This window comes from Eurosta solidaginis, chromosome 4 (genome assembly GCF_040869045.1).
Source record: "Eurosta solidaginis isolate ZX-2024a chromosome 4, ASM4086904v1, whole genome shotgun sequence".
In the NCBI taxonomy this organism is placed as follows: Eukaryota; Metazoa; Arthropoda; class Insecta; order Diptera; family Tephritidae; genus Eurosta; species Eurosta solidaginis.
Window position 1 is genome coordinate 109,527,419 of NC_090322.1, and position 21,343 is coordinate 109,548,761.

Below are 21,343 nucleotides of genomic sequence, written 5' to 3' on the forward strand. Positions count from 1 at the left end.
GAACAATTTAAATTTAGGTACATTCTATTATCTATCTATAAATTTTATAAAATAAAGTCAGAAAGCCATGTATGCACATAACTTCACACAGCATGCTCCGATTTTAAAACGGTTATTTGCATTTGAAAGCTTAGCTACGTGAGGTGGTACAGTTAATATAATTTGAAGGTATATATTATAGGGGCGTGGCAAATTGCCGAAATGTAGTAAAAAATCATATAATTTTTGTTTACACAGCTAAAACTCATAAATGGATGGATGGATTTAAAAAATTCTGCTTTTCAGTAAAACTTTGAAATATTTACCTTCGTTCTGCATCAAAAAAAAATATATATATTGATTCATTTCTTATATCAGCCAAATTGTTTAAACAAAAGTAACATTTTTGCCAAGAAATTCGTGTGTGTGATTGTTCGGTGTCAACTCTGCGCGCTAAGTGCTTTTGAGTGTGTACATAGCATTCGCTGCGTTATTTAACTTCGGGCGTAGGTTTATAGGCATGTATGAATGTATATATGTATGTATTTTCATATCATATCAGCTTGACATAGGTATGTACATACATATTAATGCAACATAAATGGTTAATTGTTAATGCAACATAAATGGTTAAGAATGCATACATCTATTGAAAAATAATCTTTCGTTAAAAATATTAAACATTTCCTTAAAATTCTTCAAAAAAGTTTTATTTTTTGGTATTTTGCATGTATCACTACTATCACTACATATTATAAAACAAAGTCGCTTTTGCTGTCCCATGTCCCTTTGAATGCTTAAACCTTTAAAACTACGCAACGGATTTTCATGCGCTTTTCTTTAATAGATAGAATGATTAAAGTTTGTAGATTGTATAATAACATCCATTAAATAGTGAAGAAATACTGTTATTTTTGAAGTTTCTAATGTGATGTATATATGTACATATGTATATAAGAGAAAGTGGTGTTAGTTACACTATTTATAACTCAAGAACGGATGAACAGATTTGGCTGAAAATTGGTGGAGGGGTAGCTAAGAACCAGGAGACAGACATAGGATACTCTTTATCCCATTCTGGATATGGTCTTGAGATCAAAACGTGGACCTGGGTAATCCTGGGATATGTTTGTTCAATGTGGGCATCAAATGGAAGCTGTTTATGAGTACTTTGATACGGGGTATTTTTCGTACCCGTGGGTGACTAGGGTCTCGAGATATAGGCCAAAATGTGGACCCGGGTACCCCTGAAATGTGTTTATAGACTATGGATAACAAATGAAAGCTGATGAGTGCTTTAGTACAGGGTAGTATTCACACCTATTGGCGACTAGGGTCTCAAAATTGAGGCCAAAACGTAGACCCGGATACCCCTAGAAAGTGTTTAAACAAGAAGGATAACAAATGAAAGCTGCTGATGGGTGCTTTAGTACAGGGTAATTTTCATATCTATTTGTGACTAGGGTATTGAGTAGGTAGGGTCGATTTGTGGGAAGGCAAAAAAATCGCCCATTGCTCTGTGAAAATCATATTCTAGGGATCAAAATAAGAAAATTCTCCGAAGGAACCATACCTCTAAAACGAATTCTGATGTCCCCCAATTTGGGTCGAACTTTTGGGTAGGGGCAAATTTTTAAAAATCCCACTTTGACCCATTTAGAGTGCTCCAATCGAGTCCAAATGTATGACCGACCCCCACTAACTTTGGAGGCCCGACCCACCGATGCTAGTGGCACACACCTGGAGCCCCGTGAGGGTTCACCATACAAACATTTCAAAAAATCGCCGGTTTTGCACTTTTCATGAAAAAATCAGCTAAATGGCTATGTTTTTTCTTTATTTTTATTTATTTATTTATAATAATATTTATTATTTATTTATAATAATATCTTTTTTTTCTCTTAAGAAATTTATTTAGTCAGAACATATGTAAATGAAAAAATTAATTTAAGTGAGTTATAGAAAAGAAATTAAAACCAAGGCATCACTGTGATGCATTTTCATGTCGTAAACATAGTTGTGTCGGTTATTTATTCAACCATTTTAAAAAATGAAGGTATCACTGTGACACAATTGCAGATCGTAAAATTGTTTGTGTTGTTTTTTTTTAACCACCACAAGACACAGCAGGTAGAATTGAAATTACCATTTCATTCTTATTACCTCGTCTCGTAGACCATATATAACGCAACAGTTTTTGTGAATGCATTAATTCGTTGTGAAGAACTTAAAGTGTGAAGTGCTAATTTCAGATAAAAAAATATTTAAAAAAAATAATAAGTGAAGTGACCATTCCAAATCAAAAAGTTTACAATGAATCCACCATCCTCTACACCGCAAGATGAAGCAACTACATCAACAAATATCGAAAACCCAATGAGTCATATACCCAAGCATGATGTTACTGTTTTTGGTGTGTCTACTGATTTAACTGATCTTAATTTACCAACCCATCTGGATATCTTGAGATATTATTTTTACTTAAGCGAACGTGCTAAAACAGAACAAAAAAAGTTTTCCCATAAATCATTCACTATTCAAGTACAAGATAAGTTGATTGGAATTTGGGAAAAACTTGGTATGGAAATTATGCTGAAAAAAAGTGTATTTAATAAATTGAATAAATTGCTTGACAAGTATCAAGAGCAAATCAAGAGAAGAAATAACACCCAACAATTTACAGAGTATGTAAAATCTCTGGAAACAATTTTTTACTTGTGAAACTCTTCCGGTAAGTTATTGCTATCACTCATTTATTATAATTGTCAACCATTTTTAATTATTTTATTATTATATATTTTCAGGTGGTGGACGGCTTCCAGAAAATTGAGTTGCAAAATATGCCCCCTGCTCCAGAAAAAATTGAATTTTCCACCGATTCGAAGTACTTATACGACATGGCCCATGCAATTTCTATCGGCGTGGTTCCGGTGGATCTGGCTAACATCAAACCAGGGAAAATTGTACATTCTCGGTGGCTCACCAATGCCGCTAGATTATTTCAAATTTAAGAATTCTGGTTGAATTTATAATTAAATGTTATGTGCCAATGTACTTCAATATCAAGTATTACAGCTCTGTCGTGTACGGCAGTGCATTATTTTTCAAGTTCATTGGTTGGTCACGATTTCTAGAACCTCGTTTACGCAAAATTGTCAATTAAGTAATTAAAGATAATTCATATTATGCGCATTCGGAAAATATCTTGTTATCAATGTTGTTTGATGATAGCAAAGAAAAGCGCGACTGTGCCATCAAGAAAATTCTACGCTATCGAAACGATGTTGACGAGCCAATGGAACTTAGAGTTTATAAAAAACCTGATATAAACTTTAATTGCACATGTTATACGGAAATGATCAATTTGAATGATATAAATATCGTATTTGAACCACCATTCACGCGAAGCATTCCGTACGATACATTGAAAGAATATTTAAATCAAGATGATCCACCGTTTAATGATCCAAAAATTCCATCACACATACAAGGAACGGAACGACAAGTTCAATTGCTAGCTAGCGTTTCCAAACGGGTTATACCGGAAAATGTAGAGGCTGTTATGGCGACGATATTAGAGAGCCGTGCGAAATTGCCCAGACTTGAAAGTAAAAAAGACTTCAAACAATAATTTTTTTTTAGTTTCTTTTCTATAACTCACTTAAATTAATTTTTTCATTTACATATGTTCTGACTAAATAAATTTCTTAAGAGAAAAAATAGATATTATTATAAATAAATAATAAATATTATTATAAATAAATAAATAAAAATAAAGAAAAAACATAGCCATTTAGCTGATTTTTTCATGTTAAGTGCAAAACCGGCGATTTTTTGAAATGTTTGTATGGTGAACCCCCAGGGAGGTTACAGGGGGTGTGCCACTGGCATCGGTGGGTCGGGCCTCCAAAGTTAGTGGGGTTCGGTCATACATTTGGACTCGATTGGAACACTCTAAATGGGTCAAAGTGGGATTTTTCAAAATTTGCCCCTATCCAAAAGTTCGACCCAAATTGGGGGACATCAGAATTCGATGAATTAGAACCAATTAATTCGAGCTAATTACGTATCTAATTGCATTAGCAGAAGTCAACTACATTTCTAATTGTAAGGGTAACCCAATTTTTTTTGCTAATTGCACCTAATTGCAATTAGATTTTCCATTAGAATAAAAATTTCAATTATCTAATGGGAATTAGTTGACTATTTCTAATTGTTTAATGAATTAAAGAATATAAACCAATTGCATCAATTACTAATTCTAATTGCAATTTAATATGTATGGATCAGGGTAACACTAGGATGCGTTTTTACATTATGGGTATCAAATTGAAGCTGTTGATGAGTGCTTTAGTGCAGAGTAATTTATACCGCAGGGTGACTAGGGTCTCGACATATAGGCCAAAACGTGGACCCGGATACCCCTAGAATGTGTGTATAATATGGATATCAAATGAAAGCTGTTGCTCAGAGCTTTAAAGTAATTTTCATTGTGATATTCGATTTAGTCGCATCAACCTGGCAAAACGGATAAATATCCATGCGAAGCCAAAAAAAAGCATGAATTGATAATACCAACATACCTATTTACATACGCCCTATTCGATTTGCCTGAAATTTGGTATATAAATTTGCCTATATTAGTATTTACGATCCTTTTTTCGGGAAAGTAGACCAGAGACGGGCTGGGAATGAGATTGGAACTAGGATAGGGACTGAGACTCGGAGTGGGACTGGAACCCGTAATGGGACTGGAACAACATACATACCACCCTCTGGGACTGGCAATAAGGGATGAAGAAGAATGGGAAAAAGGAAAGGAAGAGAAAAGAGGGAAGGATAAGGAGACTGAGAAAGAGATATAGTGACACGAAAATAGAGATAGATGAAACGAAAAAGACGGAGGGAGGAGTGAATAAAATGATTAAGAAGAAGTGAATAGGGGAGGGCAGAGTTAGAGAGAAAAAGCTTATTAAAATGTATGCAGATAGACCAAATTTAGGGCAGAACAACGTCTGACGGGTCTGCTAGTTGTATACAAAAACAAAACGTTTAAACAGCAATATATCGGTACTCTGATATTTGGGAATGTAACTAGCCTTTTGTAGCAATATAGGAGTATTACATACATATATGTTCGTAGCTCAAACAAAAATAAAGTTATAAGGCAATATATGAATATCTGCTCGACTAGACCCACAAATTGTGGTACTATCGGCAAGAGTATATTTTCACTGCCAAACAACGCAATTGATGTTATATGACGATGCAATAAAATGCTGTTTTCTCCAAAGGCGCTGGGGGAATTTTCGTAAACTTTTACTGAGGAGCTTATTTTAGCTCACTAAACAGGAATCCGGAAAAAAATATGAGGTGGTTTGACTTCGAATTAAAACAGATAAAAGAAGTACGAAACCTGAAATGGGAGTATAACTCAAAGGATTATGTTTACTCCCAAAAGCATACCACCGTCAACCCTTCTCTTAGGCTTGTCTTAATCTCATTCTTACTCCTCCTCTTAACTTCTTATTCCTATTCCCCCTCATACTCTTACCCTTATTCTTATTTTTACTCTGCTCCTAGCTCCCTTTTTCTTTATGACTATCCTCCATATTGCTCTTCATTTCCTTTTATATTTCCATTTTTCCTTTTTGGCTTTAACTATCTCTATTTTTTTTTTTCAAGTTTGACTTTCAAAGGGGTGCAATATAGTACCAAAAATTGCCCTCCCGCTTATCTCAAAATTCATGAAATATTTTTTGATGTACTTCTGGCTAAATCTATCCCTTTTATTACATTATGGCGTAGGTAAAAATATTAGGTTTTATAAATCTCAACGGTCAAACCTAGATATAGATTCGCGGTATTAGTTTTAATTATATACACACAAATAAACATCTATAATTCTTACAGGTCCATCATGTTGCATTTCAATTGAGCGACCATGAATAATAATGAGCGAAAAGAATCAAATGAATCAGAAGATCCCTCGGGATCGACTACATCGACAAGCTTAGACGGAAAAAAGGAAATTGAAAATGGGTCAAAAAACCGATTCGGTAAGAAAAAATAAATTTATTTAATAATTTAGGAAAAATTTAAACAACACGACATCAGGGCGGACAAGCTGATTCGAAACAGCTAATGTCACGTTGTTTAAATTTTTCCCAAATTATTAAATAAATTGTAAATTAAAAATTACTTCATATAAATGTTTTTATACATTTAAAAGCAATGAACAACGACAATCGGCTATTTTACACTAATAATAAAATTAATGATTTTAAGTTCATGCATAAAAAAGCTCTTCCAGAGTTCTTATAATGAGAGTTAAAGCATATTTCTACTTAGAGCTTTATTCCAGATTTGTCCCCAAAATAAATGTGCAGCAGTTTTGTCTGCACCGCTGCTAGGTTTGCAGCTGCTTGATTGTTTTGTAGACACATGTGCATCCATATTTACGTCGCAGCTCTATGCAGCAAATTATGCCAATTGTTTTACCATGTTTTTCAAACGCACTTAATATTGATTTTTTAATCCAAAATCAATTTTTAAATGTAAAATAAATTGTTTACCGGAAATTACTACAATTGAGAAGACGGTAAATTATTTGTTAATTTGGTATTTTGCTTTGTGCTTGTTTGGGGTTTTTCGGTACCCCACACAGATTCTATGCAGGAAATTTTGTTTGAACAGACATGCGACACATGTTTTTTGCGTAGTGTAAGCCAATGTGTTTAAAATCTAGGTACGCTGCAGCTCTGTTTTGGGCATTAGACATCTGAGAGAATTTAACGGTAAATCATAAGGTTTAAGTTAAATCTTCATTACATCTTCAATCATTACAATATTTCAGGTATGGCAACATACAATCAGTGTTGCCATTTTGGTGCTTTTGGAGCCAGATCTAGCCCTTTTTTTGCGTTTAGCTCCAAAAATTCCGGTTTAGCCCTTAGCTCTTTTTTGGCTCTCTTTAAAATGTTTGCCCCTTTTTGGCTCCAAATCTATTTCGGCAATTCGTATCGTGAAATTTGTAATGTGTTTTTATGTGTGTCGAAATTTTATTTCATTTGTTTCGTTATGTATGATGTGGAAACTCGGTACTCAACTGATAACAAAAACTTTAATCGATAAACTGTGTCATGAGGTTGCATATTTGCTTTCCAGCTTGTGCAACAGCATAGTGTCACTTTCTAATAGTTTCAACCCTTTAACTTCAGGTTATAATAAATATTTGTCTCCCGTACCTTATTTTCATTATACCTTTGAAGAATATATACGAATTAAAAAATAAGATAAATGTATAGACGAATTCATTGAAAGAAAGATACGTAATATATGTCGCGATTTCATAACTAAATTAATAGAGCAATTAAGGCAACGCTTGCCACACAATATAGAAACGCTTAGCAAAATAGATTTCTTTTCGGTTGAAAACGCATTGAGAATTCTAAAATCTCAAAGGTTTTCATATTTCACAAATGAAAAAAACAAGTATAGCACTGATGAGGTAACGAGATTACAAAAGTGAGTGTGGCAAAAATAATAATTCATCTTCTGATGACGAAATCATAGATTTTGAAGTCTAAGGCTCTTCAAATATATCTCGTCCCAACATAAACTTGAATATCGCACACGTGTATTTTAATGTAGATTCGTACACCCGTAGGACGTTAAAAATTGTATTAAAAAATTGGAAAAAGTTTAAATTAATTTTCATGGGCCACCATTTTGGCAAGTCGTATTTTTGGCGAACCTATAGCCGTGCCGTAAAATAAAAAATTTATCAAAATAAAATATTCAGATATGTTCTTCCTTTGTGGAACATTTGAAAATGAATGTGCTGAATTCGAAAATGTTAATTTTTTTCAGGCTGGAAAACTTAAAAGAAAAAAATGAAACTGGGGGACCATACTTTATAGTTTTTTCAGTATGGAAAAATAAAACGTCAAACAAAACTATAGTGGAAAGAGTGACCGTTAAATTATGAGATTTAATAAATATTAACAGTTGAAGCTCTAGGTCGATATATGCTATTAAATCTTGCAAGTTTTATCATACACAATAAAATCCGAACGCAGAAGATTTAAGTAAAAGACCAAATTACATGTTGAGCAGTTTTACTCGCAGTTAGTTTTGCTGCTGCTTGATTGCTTGGTGGACTCCTACATTAATATATACCTGGCCAATTCACTTAATGTTAATTTTTTTAATCTAAAATCAATTTTAAAATCAAAGAAAATTGTTTTGAATATGCATTTTTGACTTTAAATTGGTAAAACAACTGAACTAACGTATAAATCATGGTTCAATTATACGGTTGGCTCATCTCATCAGCTGATTTTATTTATTTCATTGCATGGTCGATGGGATTGTCAAAAGGAGATGGCAAACTCAAAATAAAACCAACACATTGGCAACATTTTCTTACACATACAAAAACTGCTAAGTTTTATGTTTCCATTCCATACCATTCGCCCCAACAACCAATACACAGATTTTGACAATTTGAACAGACATATTTTGTTATTGTACAGGTGAGCCAACCATATAGTTGAACCATGGGTAAAGATATTTGTTTATTTGTTATTTGTTTTGTGCTTTTCATGATTGCTTGGGTTTTTTGTTACCCAATTCTGATTTTATGTAGGGAATTTTGTTTAAACAGGTCATGCAGCGCGCTGCTTAGCATGTACCTTAGGGTGGTTTTGCAATGCAGGGTAGTTTTTTTTTCTCCGAAATTTGTATGTGCTCACTTCTAGAAATGTTCTATTAGATAAAAAAAAAAATGCAATTGTAAAAGTTTCAGCTCAATCGGAATTCGCCTTCCTTGATAAATTCTAGGTAACTCTCGGCAGTTATTTCAGTTAACTGCAGGCGAAGAAATTCCGAAACGTCTTTTTCGAATTTTTTCAATGATCTCTTTACCGAATCATTTTTTAACCCTTCCAAGTACTTAGACTGATCTATGCTAGGCCAATGAATTTGAAATTTTCTAAAAATATCGGGGTGGGGAGCAGTTGTTGATCCCATTTTGTACTCAAACACTGACAGTAAAACGACTTCTAAAATGTGATGGCGACACGCTAAATGCAACAGAGGTCTACCCAGCTCCTTTCATTCGACCGGTATTGGAAGCTGCCGTATCAAAACACATACCAAAAATTTTATCTCGAACATCCCATTCTTCTAGGCAACCGCTAACAGCTTCTGCCTGACAGAAACCTGTGCTATTTGGCAACAGTTTTCCATCCCAATTGTAACGACAGCCTTGCATCATAAGCACTGGTTCGAATGAATGGCAGCATGTAGCTGTGACTACGTGTGATGTGTCTAGGTTCTGTGTTGGCCGCAATGTTGCAATGACTGTCGCAACAGCACAATGGCAACATTGTGTCTGCAGTAGATAGGATGTTGCTGATGGCGTAGCAGCATTACAGTCAAGACGCGAACTAAATGTATCTGTGTAGGTGTTAGTTTGTGTAAGCGTTTTAGTGGATGAATGTATGAGTGTGTGGATGCATAAATGAAAATAAGGGAAAGCCGAAAGATAGCTTTGCACGCATAGGTAAAAAATTTTCCGTTCTAAGTAGCGTTCTCTGCCACGGCGGTAGCTATAAAAGAGCACAACGTTAGGCAACGGACAAAGTATTATTTTATCAGTGCCCAGTGTGAGTGAGTGCAGTTTATTTGAAAGTTTGTGTCCGAAAAGGTATTACTATCATAAGTTTGAAGTACGTGGCTTAAAGCGAAAAGCAAAAAAAAAGAGGTTTGTTGTGCGCGAATAAAAGCGGAACAAAGTTGTGCGCGCCGGAAAGGTTTTCGCGAAACGTGAAAAAAAGGACGCAGAAAGGAATGCAGTGCAAGGAGATCTGACCAACCACCAGCGGTCCCCGACTCAGGACAGCAGCAGAAGTTCCAGGTAAGCACAATGGTTTTCTTTGCCCTTGAATTGTTGTTTTATCTTCCTCCAACTTGGCTTGCCCACTGGGAAATTGGCTTTCATATAGCCAATTTTCCAAGCAAGCCAAAAGCAAACTTGCATGCATGTATACACGCCCACATACAGACATATGTGTGTCGGTATGTATATTAATAATGCAAACAAAAAGATAGATTCAACATCACCAGTTTTTCGACACTAGGAATTCTTGAAGAATCATGTTTTTTGTATATTAACAGGGCACTTTTGGAAATAACCCACTGGGCACACAACTGAAAAATTACGGTTGCGGCCTAAAGGCCAAATTGACACAACAACCACATATATTTTTTCATTGGCGGCGTAACACCAACCACCACCTGTATACATTTTTATATTGGCGACATACCGCCCGACAACAACTACATCATTTTGGTAAATCCCACACAACATTTTTTCACCGGCGAAGTTTGTCTACAATAACTGAGGGCAGAAACCACAACAACAACAACAACAACAGAATCATCTACATGAACTGCTTAACTTAAAACATAAAATTTCACACCGGCGGTGTCGTGCGACAACAACAACCACAGCCATCGCCTATTTTTTATTGGCGATATATCGCCCAACAACAAGCACCACACACCCACAAGCACTACACTGTATTTCTATTTGCCGGCGCACATCACAACAACAACCACGAAAATACCAGAACTTGGTAACATCGGAAATAACATTGGTCACCAGAGGCGTTGGGCTGCAACAACCCCAGTCACGACATCACATATAACAAAAATTGAATACAATTTTAGCAAAGCGGACAACACGAGCAACTACGAGTATAAAAACGGTGGCAACAACCACAACCAAATTTGGGCTGGCTCATCTGATTCTGATAACAAAAGCAACAATCAACACTAGCAGAGGGAGGAGCTTTCCGGCAACACATTTAAGTTTTAGCATTATTTTTTTTTTTTGCATATTTCTATATATTGTTATATCTCTTATTTAAATACCGCCGTAAAGGGCACGATTTTGGTAGGGAATGGGCCAAAGGGATATTAAGTTTCCGTAGCCGAACATTCTGTTGTGCGATGGAATGATGTTATGGTGGCATTTTCACACCCATCTTTTTTTTGGTTTGCCTCGTTTATTCGTTTTTTTTGCATTTTTTTCTGTTTGACATTTGTATTATTATTTTTTTTTTGATATTTACGATATAGGTACACATTTTTTTTTTTTTTGGCACATGTTTTCCGCTACTGATGGTAGTCGTACGATCTCGAAAGTATCGAATTTTGAGCTTTAACTCTTTTTATAGGTTTAAAGTTTTTTTAATTATTGCCAAATTCAATTCCTGCCAACCTACCCATCTATTGTCAGCATCACACCTGATTGCGTGTGCACAGTGTGCCCTTAGAACAAAAAACATTCACGTTTTACCACCACGTTGGTAGAATTACCACTAGTAAAACTAACTCAATGTCCAAGATCACAGGCGAGTGGTCTGGCTGAGTACGGAGAAAGAATAGTGTGCCGGATAAATGTATGTCCATTGAGCATATATGCTTTGAGTGTTTTTCTCTTTACAGCTCGCGGGCTCAACTTTATGCAGGCGCCTTCAACGGAGTGAGTGACACGGTGAGTGATAATATTTAACATTTGGAAGAGCATATATGCGCGTATGTATGTATGTAAATATATTGCCAGGCAATTCCTAGTCTTGCAAAAGTAAAGAGGAATTGGCGGTGACCATAGCGGAATGATACAAGGTGGCAGCATGGTGACATACCTACAAACATAAATAAAAATTCTATGTACTTTGTTTTTGTAAATTCGATGGACAAATGTCAAAATCTACTGCGCCGGATGTTGATGTATCAAATCAAATAAAAAAAGTTTATATTCAGCTGTTCCATGCTGCCACCTTGTATCGTTGCGCCATGGCGGTGACCAGCGATGCACCTTAACGTTAAGCTAATCGTTTATCAAAAAATTTCCACCGTTTCTGTTGAAACACTTCGAAATATTATCGATAAAGAAATTATCAAAATAAATTGTTTCTCGTTTTTAACCGAAACGAAAAGCTTCCGTTAACGTTAAAAACGTTAACAAAAACGTGATATTTTATGTTTGAATTGTGCTGGCAATGCTATAGCCATGGTGAAGCCGTAAGGTGGTAACAGCGAGCGGACATACACACACAAACTACATGTAATTTGTTTGTGTAATTCGTTGGTGGTAATGTCAAAAATACTCTGAGAAATGTTAGTACTGTCAAAATTGATGAGAAAAGTTGCAATCAGCTTGGCTAATGCTTTCACCTTTAATGACTCTGCCATCAGTCAGCTTTGCCAGCATAGTTTGAAATTAATTATCAACATAAACGATTTGATTTCGTTTTGATAGGGCAGAAAACGAAACAAAATCATTTCGTTAATTTGACGTTCTTAACGTTAATAAACGAAACGAAATAACTTTGTTTCGTTTATTAACGTTAATTATCGTAACGAAATGATATCGGTTCGTTGGTTAAGCATGCCTGGCGGTGGCAAAAGAAACCAAAATAATATATGTGCATACATAATAATTTTTCAAACATACAATTGCACCTACATACCTTTTTTAGATGACCTACTTTTACTTTGTAGAAAATTGATTTTGGATTTGTTTGTGAGTTAGCATTTAACATTCTTTTTTTCTTAAATTTTTTGGTATTGCGTACATTTCCCTAAGGGTGAATAAGGTGAATAACTTTGTAATTGCTTTGAGGAAGGTATAATTTTGTATAATTTGTTAGCAAATTGGATAGTGAGATAAATACTAAGGTATTTCTGGCAGAGTCTTTTTTTATTTTTTTAGGATTGTAAATAAAAATGTTTGGATGAAAATATTGTCTTGAATTATGCAGGGCTAAATCCATATATTTGGTGTTGGTGCTGCGCTTGTGCGTGGCAAGGTAAGTTGAAGGTGAGTGTTTAGGGAAAATTACTGAGTGACAGGGGACAGACTTATGTCAGGTTTGGGGGCGCTGTAAGGAAGTGGGAGTCAGCACATCACCCGATCAATTTTTTTTATTTTCTTCAGTCAGTTAATTATCTCGTATTTTAAATTTCAATTTTCCATTTTCCTTTTGATCACTTAATTCTTATTTGTTACTTCTAATAGTCTTAACCTCTTTTTCTTTCCTTCCTTGAATTTTTTTAAGTCCTTCTTATCCTCCCAAATCCAGTCCCTATTTCCGTCTTTTGACAGGACAGGAACCGTCATGATGACAACGTCGATTGGGCTCGCCTGGTCAACATGTGTCATCATGACAAAGGTATAGGGAGTAGCTGAGTGGGCATGCCAGGGTTCCTTCTTCGGGTTCCTGCAATCTGACTAAGTGGTACCTGGTATTACACTCAGCTAGAAGACGGACGTTAGGAGGTCGTGGGGAGCTGTGTAAGCTACCTTACTGGGAGTCCAGCACTGCCGGTAAGTGAGGTTTGCAGTCGTCGCCACGATAGTTAAGAGATGAGGTGTGGCATCCACTCTTAGGGACTAGCTCTTGAGCGTGATGTGCCACACAGACTTGACAGTAATTAGATACGGACGAACATACCGCCTTCACCGAACCTTCGCAAAAGCAGCACCAAACACACCAAGACTTATACATATATTATAATTCAGTTTCAACTCATATCCAAACTTTAAGTTTGATATTTTTAAATAATATTTTTTGTATAAAAAAAATGTGTTATTTGTTATTGTTGATTGTCCAACCATTAAGATTATTTTCGGAAAGAGTTTAGTTCCCGTATCTATTAGAAAGTATGGAATATTTCAATAATTTTTTATATATCGTTCATGCCTTTTTTTCTAGTTGAATTTTTTTATTTTTCTTATTTTCATCTTGATTTTAAATAGCAATTCTTGTATATTGCATTTAAATTTTTATATATTTAATTTATAGTGAAAATTATTCTTTTTCTCACATATGCACATACATACTTACACACATCTTTAGCATTGAATTTTCTTACACGTCCTATACATACATGCATTACCGGTTATTCCCTTTATTAATTTTGTTTATTTTGCAATTTTAAATCGTGGGGTTTTCGATAGATTTTTCTTTTTATACATCCTATCCATGCATACAACCTCAATACATTGCTTATATATTTAGTTATTCCACAAACACATAAATATTTAAGTTTTCATTTTTGGTTTTGGGTATATAGATATTTAAGGCAATTAACTGAATTCCTTCTTATCTTTAAGATACACATATACACGTTCCCTGGATATTTACACACACATATATATATATACATACATACGAAATCGAATTCTTTTATATATCTTCTTTTCATATTGTGTTTTTATATTATTTGATATCTATAAATCTTATAAAATAAAGTCACTAAATGCCATGTATGCACATAACTTCACACAGAATGCTCCGATTTTAAAACGGTTGTTTGCATTTGAAAGCTTAGCTACGTGAAGTGGTACAGTTAATATAATTTGAAGCTATATATTATAGGGGCGTGGCAAATTGCCAAAATGTAGTAAAAAATCATACAATTTTTGTTTACACAGCTAAAACTCATACACGGATAGATGGATTTAAAAAATTCTGCTTTTCAGTAAAACTTTAAAATATTTACCTTCGTTCTGCATCAAAAAAAAAAAAATATATTGATTCATTTCTTATATCAGCCAAATTTTTTAAACAAAAGTAACATTTTTACCAAAAAATTCGTGTGTGTGATTGTTCGGTGTCAACTCTGCGCGCTAATTGCTTTTGAGTGTGTACATCAGGCATGCTTAACGATTATTAGCGTTGATTATCGTAACGAAATGATATCGTTTCGTTCGTTAAGCATGCCTGGTGTACATAGCATTCGCTGCGTTATTTAACTTCGGGCGTAGGTTTATAGGCATGTATGAATGTACATATGTATGTATTTTCATATCATATCAGCTGGAGATAGGTATGTACATACATATTAATGCAACATAAATGGTTAATTGTTAATGCAACATAAATGGTTAAGAATGCATACATCTAATGAAAAATAATCTTTCGTTAAAAATATTAAACATTTCCTTAAAATTCTTCAAAAAAGTTTTATTTTTTGGTATTTTGCATGTATCACTACTATCACTACATATTATAAAACAAAGTCGCTTTTGCTGTCCCATGTCCCTTTGAATGCTTAAACCTTTAAAACTACGCAACGGATTTTCATGCGCTTTTTTTTAATAGATAGAATGATTGAAGTTTGTAGATTGTATAATAACATCCATTAAATAGTGGAGAAATACTGTTATTTTTGAAGTTTCTAATGTGATGTATATATGTACATATGTATATAAGAGAAAGTGGTGTTAGTTACACTATTTATAACTCAAGAACGGATGAACAGATTTGGCTGAAAATTGGTGGAGGGGTAGCTTAGAACCAGTAGACAGACAAAGGATACTTTTTATCCATTTCTGGATAAGGTCTTGAGATCAAAACGTGGACCTGGGTAATCCTGGGGTATGTTTGTTCAATGTGGGCATCAAATGGAAGCTGTTTATGAGTACTTTGATACGGGGTATTTTTCGTACCCGTGGGTGACTAGGGTCTCGACATATAGGCCAAAATGTGGACCCGGGTACCCCTAAAATGTGTTTATAGACTGTCGATAACAAATGAAAGCTGTTGATGAGTGCTTTAGTACAGGGTAGTATTCACACATATTGGAGACTAGGGTCTCGAGATTGAGGCCAAAACGTGGACCCGGATACCCCTAGAAAGTGTTTATACAAGAAGGATAACAAATGAAAGCTGTTGATGAGTGCTTTAGTACAGGGTAATTTTCATATCTATTTGTGACTAGGGTCTTGAGGTATAGGCCAAAACGTGCATCAGGGTAACACTAGGATGCGTTTTTACATTATGGGTATCAAATTGAAGCTGTTGATGAGTGCTTTAGTGCAGAGTAATTTATACCGCTGGGTGACTAGGGTCTCGACATATAGGCCAAAACGTGGACCCGGATACCCCTAGAATGTGTGTATAATATGGATATCAAATGAAAGCTGTTGCTCAGAGCTTTAAAGTAATTTTCATTGTGATATTCGATTTAGTCGCATCAACCTGGCACAACTGATAAATATCCATGCGAAGCCGAAAAAAAGCATGAACTGATAATACCCACATACCTATTTACATACTTCCTATTCGATTTGCCTGAAATTTGGTATATAAATTTGCCTATATTAGTATTTACGATCCTTTTTTCGGGGAAGTAGACCAGAGACGGGTTGGGAATGAGATTAGGACTAGGATAGGGACTGAGACTCGGAGTGGGACTGGAACTCGGAATGGGACTGGAACAAAATACATACCACCCTCTGGGACTGGCAATAAGGGATGAAGAAGAATGGGAAAAAGGAAAGGAAGAGAAAAGAGGGAAGGATAAGGAGACTGAGAAAGAGATATATTGAGACGAAAATAGAGATAGATGAAGCGAAAAAGACGGAGGGAGGAGTGAATGAAATTATTAAGAAGAAGGGAAGAGGGGAGGGCAGAGTTAGAGAGAAAAAGCTTATTAAAATGTATGCAGATAGACCAAATTTAGGGCAGAACAACGTCTGACGGGTCTACTAGTTGTATATATATCTGGTTATTGGGATTTGCAGTTTGCCCTATATTCATCATATCCTTGCTTCGTTGATTTTTTTTTTTATTTTTTACATCTTTGGGTATTTTCAAATAAATGCTTACATATCTTCTTTGAGAACTTTCCCTTTTAATTGCTTTGTTGAGGTCTCATAACTTTTGTTGTTTTTCGCGTTTTAGATTTTTTTTGGTAAAACTTTTTCGCATACCAACAGTGGATGTCGGAGAAGGAGAAAGAGGCCGAGAATAGAGTTGTTGGGGGGTTAGGTATCCTCGACTCCCATAGGCGTCTGACTAGGAGCCGTGCGTGAGCCCTAGAAAACCAAATAGTGAGTTCGGTTTTTAACAAAATTGACGCGGGTATACCGAGGCCCGTTGACTTTGTCCCTACGGACTACTTTAATAGGTGCGCGTCGCGTATTTTCGGATTGTTTGGCCCTGAACGCCCGCTTAGCGTTTCTTTCACGAACGGAGTGTCGTTTAGCGAGACAGGGGACAGTTTGAATTTCTCGCAGAAAATCGATTTGGTGTGCCAAATGTCCGATAGCGAGAACGTGGGTGCACAGGGGGCGATGTTCCATCGCGAAACGCACCAGCAATGGTCCACGGCGGCCTAAATGTTCCTCGCACCGACGCTAATGAGCATGCAACCAATGTTGAACAGCTGAGCCGCATGATGGCGATGATGGCGCAACAACAAAATTTGGTGGTGCAAATGGCGGGTGAAGGGCGAAGCATCAAGTCCAATGACGATCGCCTTTGTGGTCGCGTTGCAGAGATGGAGGCATCCAGTCACGCGGTGGGACATCGGTACGCTGTGGCATCCACGGCCGAGTCTCAGAACCGCAGGGGGGAACCTGCCACCCGCAGCGGTATTTCGAGTGGCGGTCGGATTACTGAGGGAGGTGGTAGTGAACGTCCAAGGTGGAAAAAGTTGGATTTGGAAAAATGGCACATCAAATTCGATGGAACAAGTAAAGATATAAGCGTCGAAAGCTTCTTTTTTCGGGTGGAAAGGATGCGCGAGCACAATAATATTTCCTACTTCCAGCTTTTCACGGACTTTCATAGTCTGGTGTCCGGCGGTGCTTTGAAGTGGTATTGGCAGGTGCTTGAGAACCACGCAGGCGAACCCGATTTCGGCTACTTCGAGCTGAAAGCCGATATGCTAGGCTACTTCAAATACGCTGGGTCCGACTATGAAATCATCCGTGAAATCATGGAGAGGAAACAGCAGCCCACAGAAGCTTTCGACTACTTTTATAGCGAAGTCCATAACCTGATGCTCCGTTTGCGGAAGAGAATCCCTGAGAGGGAATTGGTTGGCATAATTAGGGGAAATCTTAAACCGTACCTAGCCAACCTGACCTTCGCCATTAAAATGGACTCGTTGTCGGAGCTCAAAGCTGAGTGTAAGAGAGCGGAAAAACTTATTACGGAAAATAAGAGCCGGACCAGAGCAGTTAATGAGATAGGGTTCGAACAGCCCGATATACTGGGAGAGAGAAAGTTAGAATCTTTTGATAGGAAGCCTCAGCGCCCAACCCAACACCAATCCCAATCCTTACCCCAACACCAAATCACAGCCAATCCCAATAGTGTTTGTCCTTCTGTTAGTCCTGCGTCTAAGTCGACTGCGAATTCCTTTTGTGCTTCTCCCTTCCACTTCATGTTGTGTTTTTCGTGCGGTATGCCGGTGGATCACTTTGTGAAAAACCCGGCAGAAGCACAAAAGCCGAATAAGTGTACGTCCTCGTTTCACAATATGATCTGTTTTGCTTGTGGTAGTGATTCGTCCTTTTGTGTTTTTAAGCCTCAGCAGGGAAACTCGAGACTGGCGGAGTTGACCGGGGACTCCAGCCAGAAGACATACAACCCGGCAACCCAGCAGTAAAGATTTCGAAGAAGTAAGTGAAAGAGAATGAAATTAAACTAGAGGAGAGGATAACAGAAAAACGGGAGGTCAAAAGTTTACACCAGGGAAAGTTAGAATACGAGGAGGCAAGACGTAGAATTTTTAGTGAAACAATACTAAATAATAGGAGAAATAGGAATTTCAAGAAGATAGAGAAGATGAGGGAAAAGAGAAAATATTTTAAAAGGTTGAAGAACAAAACAGTTTCAACAATTGTTACAGTGAAAGGAGATAACAGGTTTTACGCCAAAATAAAGATAGGAGGTCATGAGTGTAGTATCCTTTTTTATTATTTATATTTTTATTAAGAATATTCACATATAAAGAGTATAACTTCTTGAAGGTAAAAATTGAATCCAACTGAAAATTTTTGAAAATTAAAATATCAAAATTGAAAATTAAAATATTGATCGAACATATTAAAATACAAACTTCAAAGTAACTTAAACACAAAGTTAAATAAAAATAAGAACCCTACATTACTCCCCCTTCCAGAGAATTAACATTAAATAAATTAAATGTGACTTTCTTCTTTGTTTTAATGTTATTGTGATGAGTGTTAGAGTTGTTAGGTAACGTTTCAATAATCGCTGGTTTTAGCCTGTCAATCGGGATAGTTTTGATCTCATTATCAATTTCTATTTTAAAATACTTCTTGTTTTTTTTCAAGTATCTTGTATGGACCTTCATACGGTTGTTGTAAAGAACGCTTATTAATTAAACGAACAAAAACAAATTTACATGTTTGCAAATCTTTCGGAACATAAAAACCAACATTTGAGTTATGATGATTTAAACTCGAATGAACATTTCTAAATTTTTCACGTAATTTACCCAAAATTTCATTTGATGATGAATTTTCAGATGTTGGAACAATAAGTTCACCGGGTAATCTTAAATTTTGTCCAAGAACCATTTCAGCCGGTGTAGCCGAAATATCTTCTGTAAATGTTGATCACAAACCTAACAGTATTAGAGGTAGCTCTCCATACCAATCTCTGGTTCCATTTGTAGCCATTAAAGAAGATTTCAATTGCCTATGAAATCGCTCTACCATGCCATTCGCTTGAGGATGATAAGCTGATGTTGTAAATTGATGACTACCTAATAACTTTGTTAATTCTGTAAACAATTTTGAAGTAAATTGAGCACCCTGATCAGTAGTTATTTCTAGAGGTACACCAAACCGAGATATATATTCACATAAAAATTTATTTGCAATTGTTTCTGCAGAAATTTCCCTTAATCCGTATGCTTCTGGCCAACGTGTGAATCTATCGATAATAGTCAAAATATAGCGATGTCCCTTTGAAATAGGTAAAGGTCCTACAATATCTAAATGAATATGTTCGAATCTTTTGTTCGGTATTGAAATTTTACTAACTGGTGACTTCGTATGTCGATAAACTTTAGATTTTTGACAACTAATACATTCCTTGGACCATCTATTAATTTCTTTATTCATGTTTGGCCAAAAATATTTTTTTTATAATTAGACGGCGAGTGGCTTTAGTACCCGGATGCACTATCCCATGTAACTTATCAAATACTGTTTTGCGTAAATTATTTGGAACGAACGGTCTAGGACAATCTCCGGATGATTCACACCATATATTGAAATTTAAAACAGGAATTTTAACTAATTTTAAATTTTGAAATGATTGTTGAGATACAAGATTGTTTAGCTCATCATCTTGTTGCTGTTCCTTTTCTAAAATTTTAAAATTAAGTTCTGAATTTTGAATTGCTTCTATTTCAAATGGCCTAGATAAAGTATCGGCTACTACATTTGCTTGTCCAGTAATATGCTGAATATCATTTGTAAATTGTGCAATAAATTCAAGATGTCTGGTTTGTCGTGGACTACGTTCAGTTTTTGAATTTAGAGCAAAAACTAAGGGCTTGTGATCAGTAAATACAGTGAATTCTCTTCCTTCTAATAGATATCGAAAATGTTTAATATTAAGATAAATTGCTAATAGCTCTCTATCAAAAGCACTATATTTCATTTCAGCTGGTGAAAGTTTCTTCGAATAGAATGCGAGAGGTTCAGACTTATTGTTGAAATTTTGTTGTAGAACACCACCGACTGCCGTATTGGATGCATCTACAGTTAAAGTTAATTTTGCATCTTTGCTAAAATGATTTAACAAGACCTTAGATGCAAACTTGTCTTTAATGCATTCAAACGCTTTAATAGATTTATCATCCCAAACTAGAGTTTTGTCTCGGTTTTTACTTGTTTTATTAATTAAATCATATATAACTCCAGTGAATTCGGCTAATTGTGAAATATATCTATGGTAATAGTTAACCATACCAATAAACTTTTGAGTTTGTTTAATGGATTTTGGTAGTTCAAAATCTCGAATAGCCTTTATTCTATTTTCCGATGGGCGTATTCCTAATTCAGAAATACTATGTCCTAGAAAATCAATTCTAGTAACACCAAAAATGCATTTATTTGGTTTCACATTCAAACCATATTCACACAAACGTTCAAAAAGTATACGGAGATCTTTAATATGTTGCTCTTCACTCTCGCTAGCAACTAAAATATCATCAATGTACGCGTAAACAAAATCTAATTCATTTACAACTTCATTGATGAATCTTTGAAAAGTTTGTGCTGAGTTCCTCAAACCAAAAGGCATTCGAATGAACTCAAACATGCCAAAAGGAGTAGTAATCGCCGTTTTATAAATATCTTCTTCTGCCATTGGAATTTGATGATACGCTCTAACAAGATCTAATTTTGAAAATATCTTTTTATTTCTTAGATTAATATTAAAATCCTGAATATGTGGTAAAGGATAGCGGTCAGGAACAGTAACAGTATTAAGTCGTCTAAAATCACCACAGG

The 21,343-nt window shown here is 35.6% G+C and overlaps 1 protein-coding gene across 9 annotated transcripts in view; it reads left to right on the plus strand.

Moving 5' to 3' along the window:
• The window catches only part of Sik2 (Salt-inducible kinase 2), a 964,644-nt gene that overhangs the window by 57,203 nt on the left and 886,098 nt on the right, over nt 1–21,343 (plus strand). For all 9 annotated transcript variants that reach the window (XR_010952760.1, XR_010952759.1, XR_010952762.1 and 6 more), the window contains exon 2: nt 5,893–6,038. Coding sequence is in view for 3 of the 9 variants with exons in the window: in XM_067782444.1 (XP_067638545.1) it covers nt 5,924–6,038 (115 nt within the window). In the remaining 6 variants the exon portion in view is untranslated. The remainder of the gene's footprint in view (nt 1–5,892; nt 6,039–21,343) is intronic.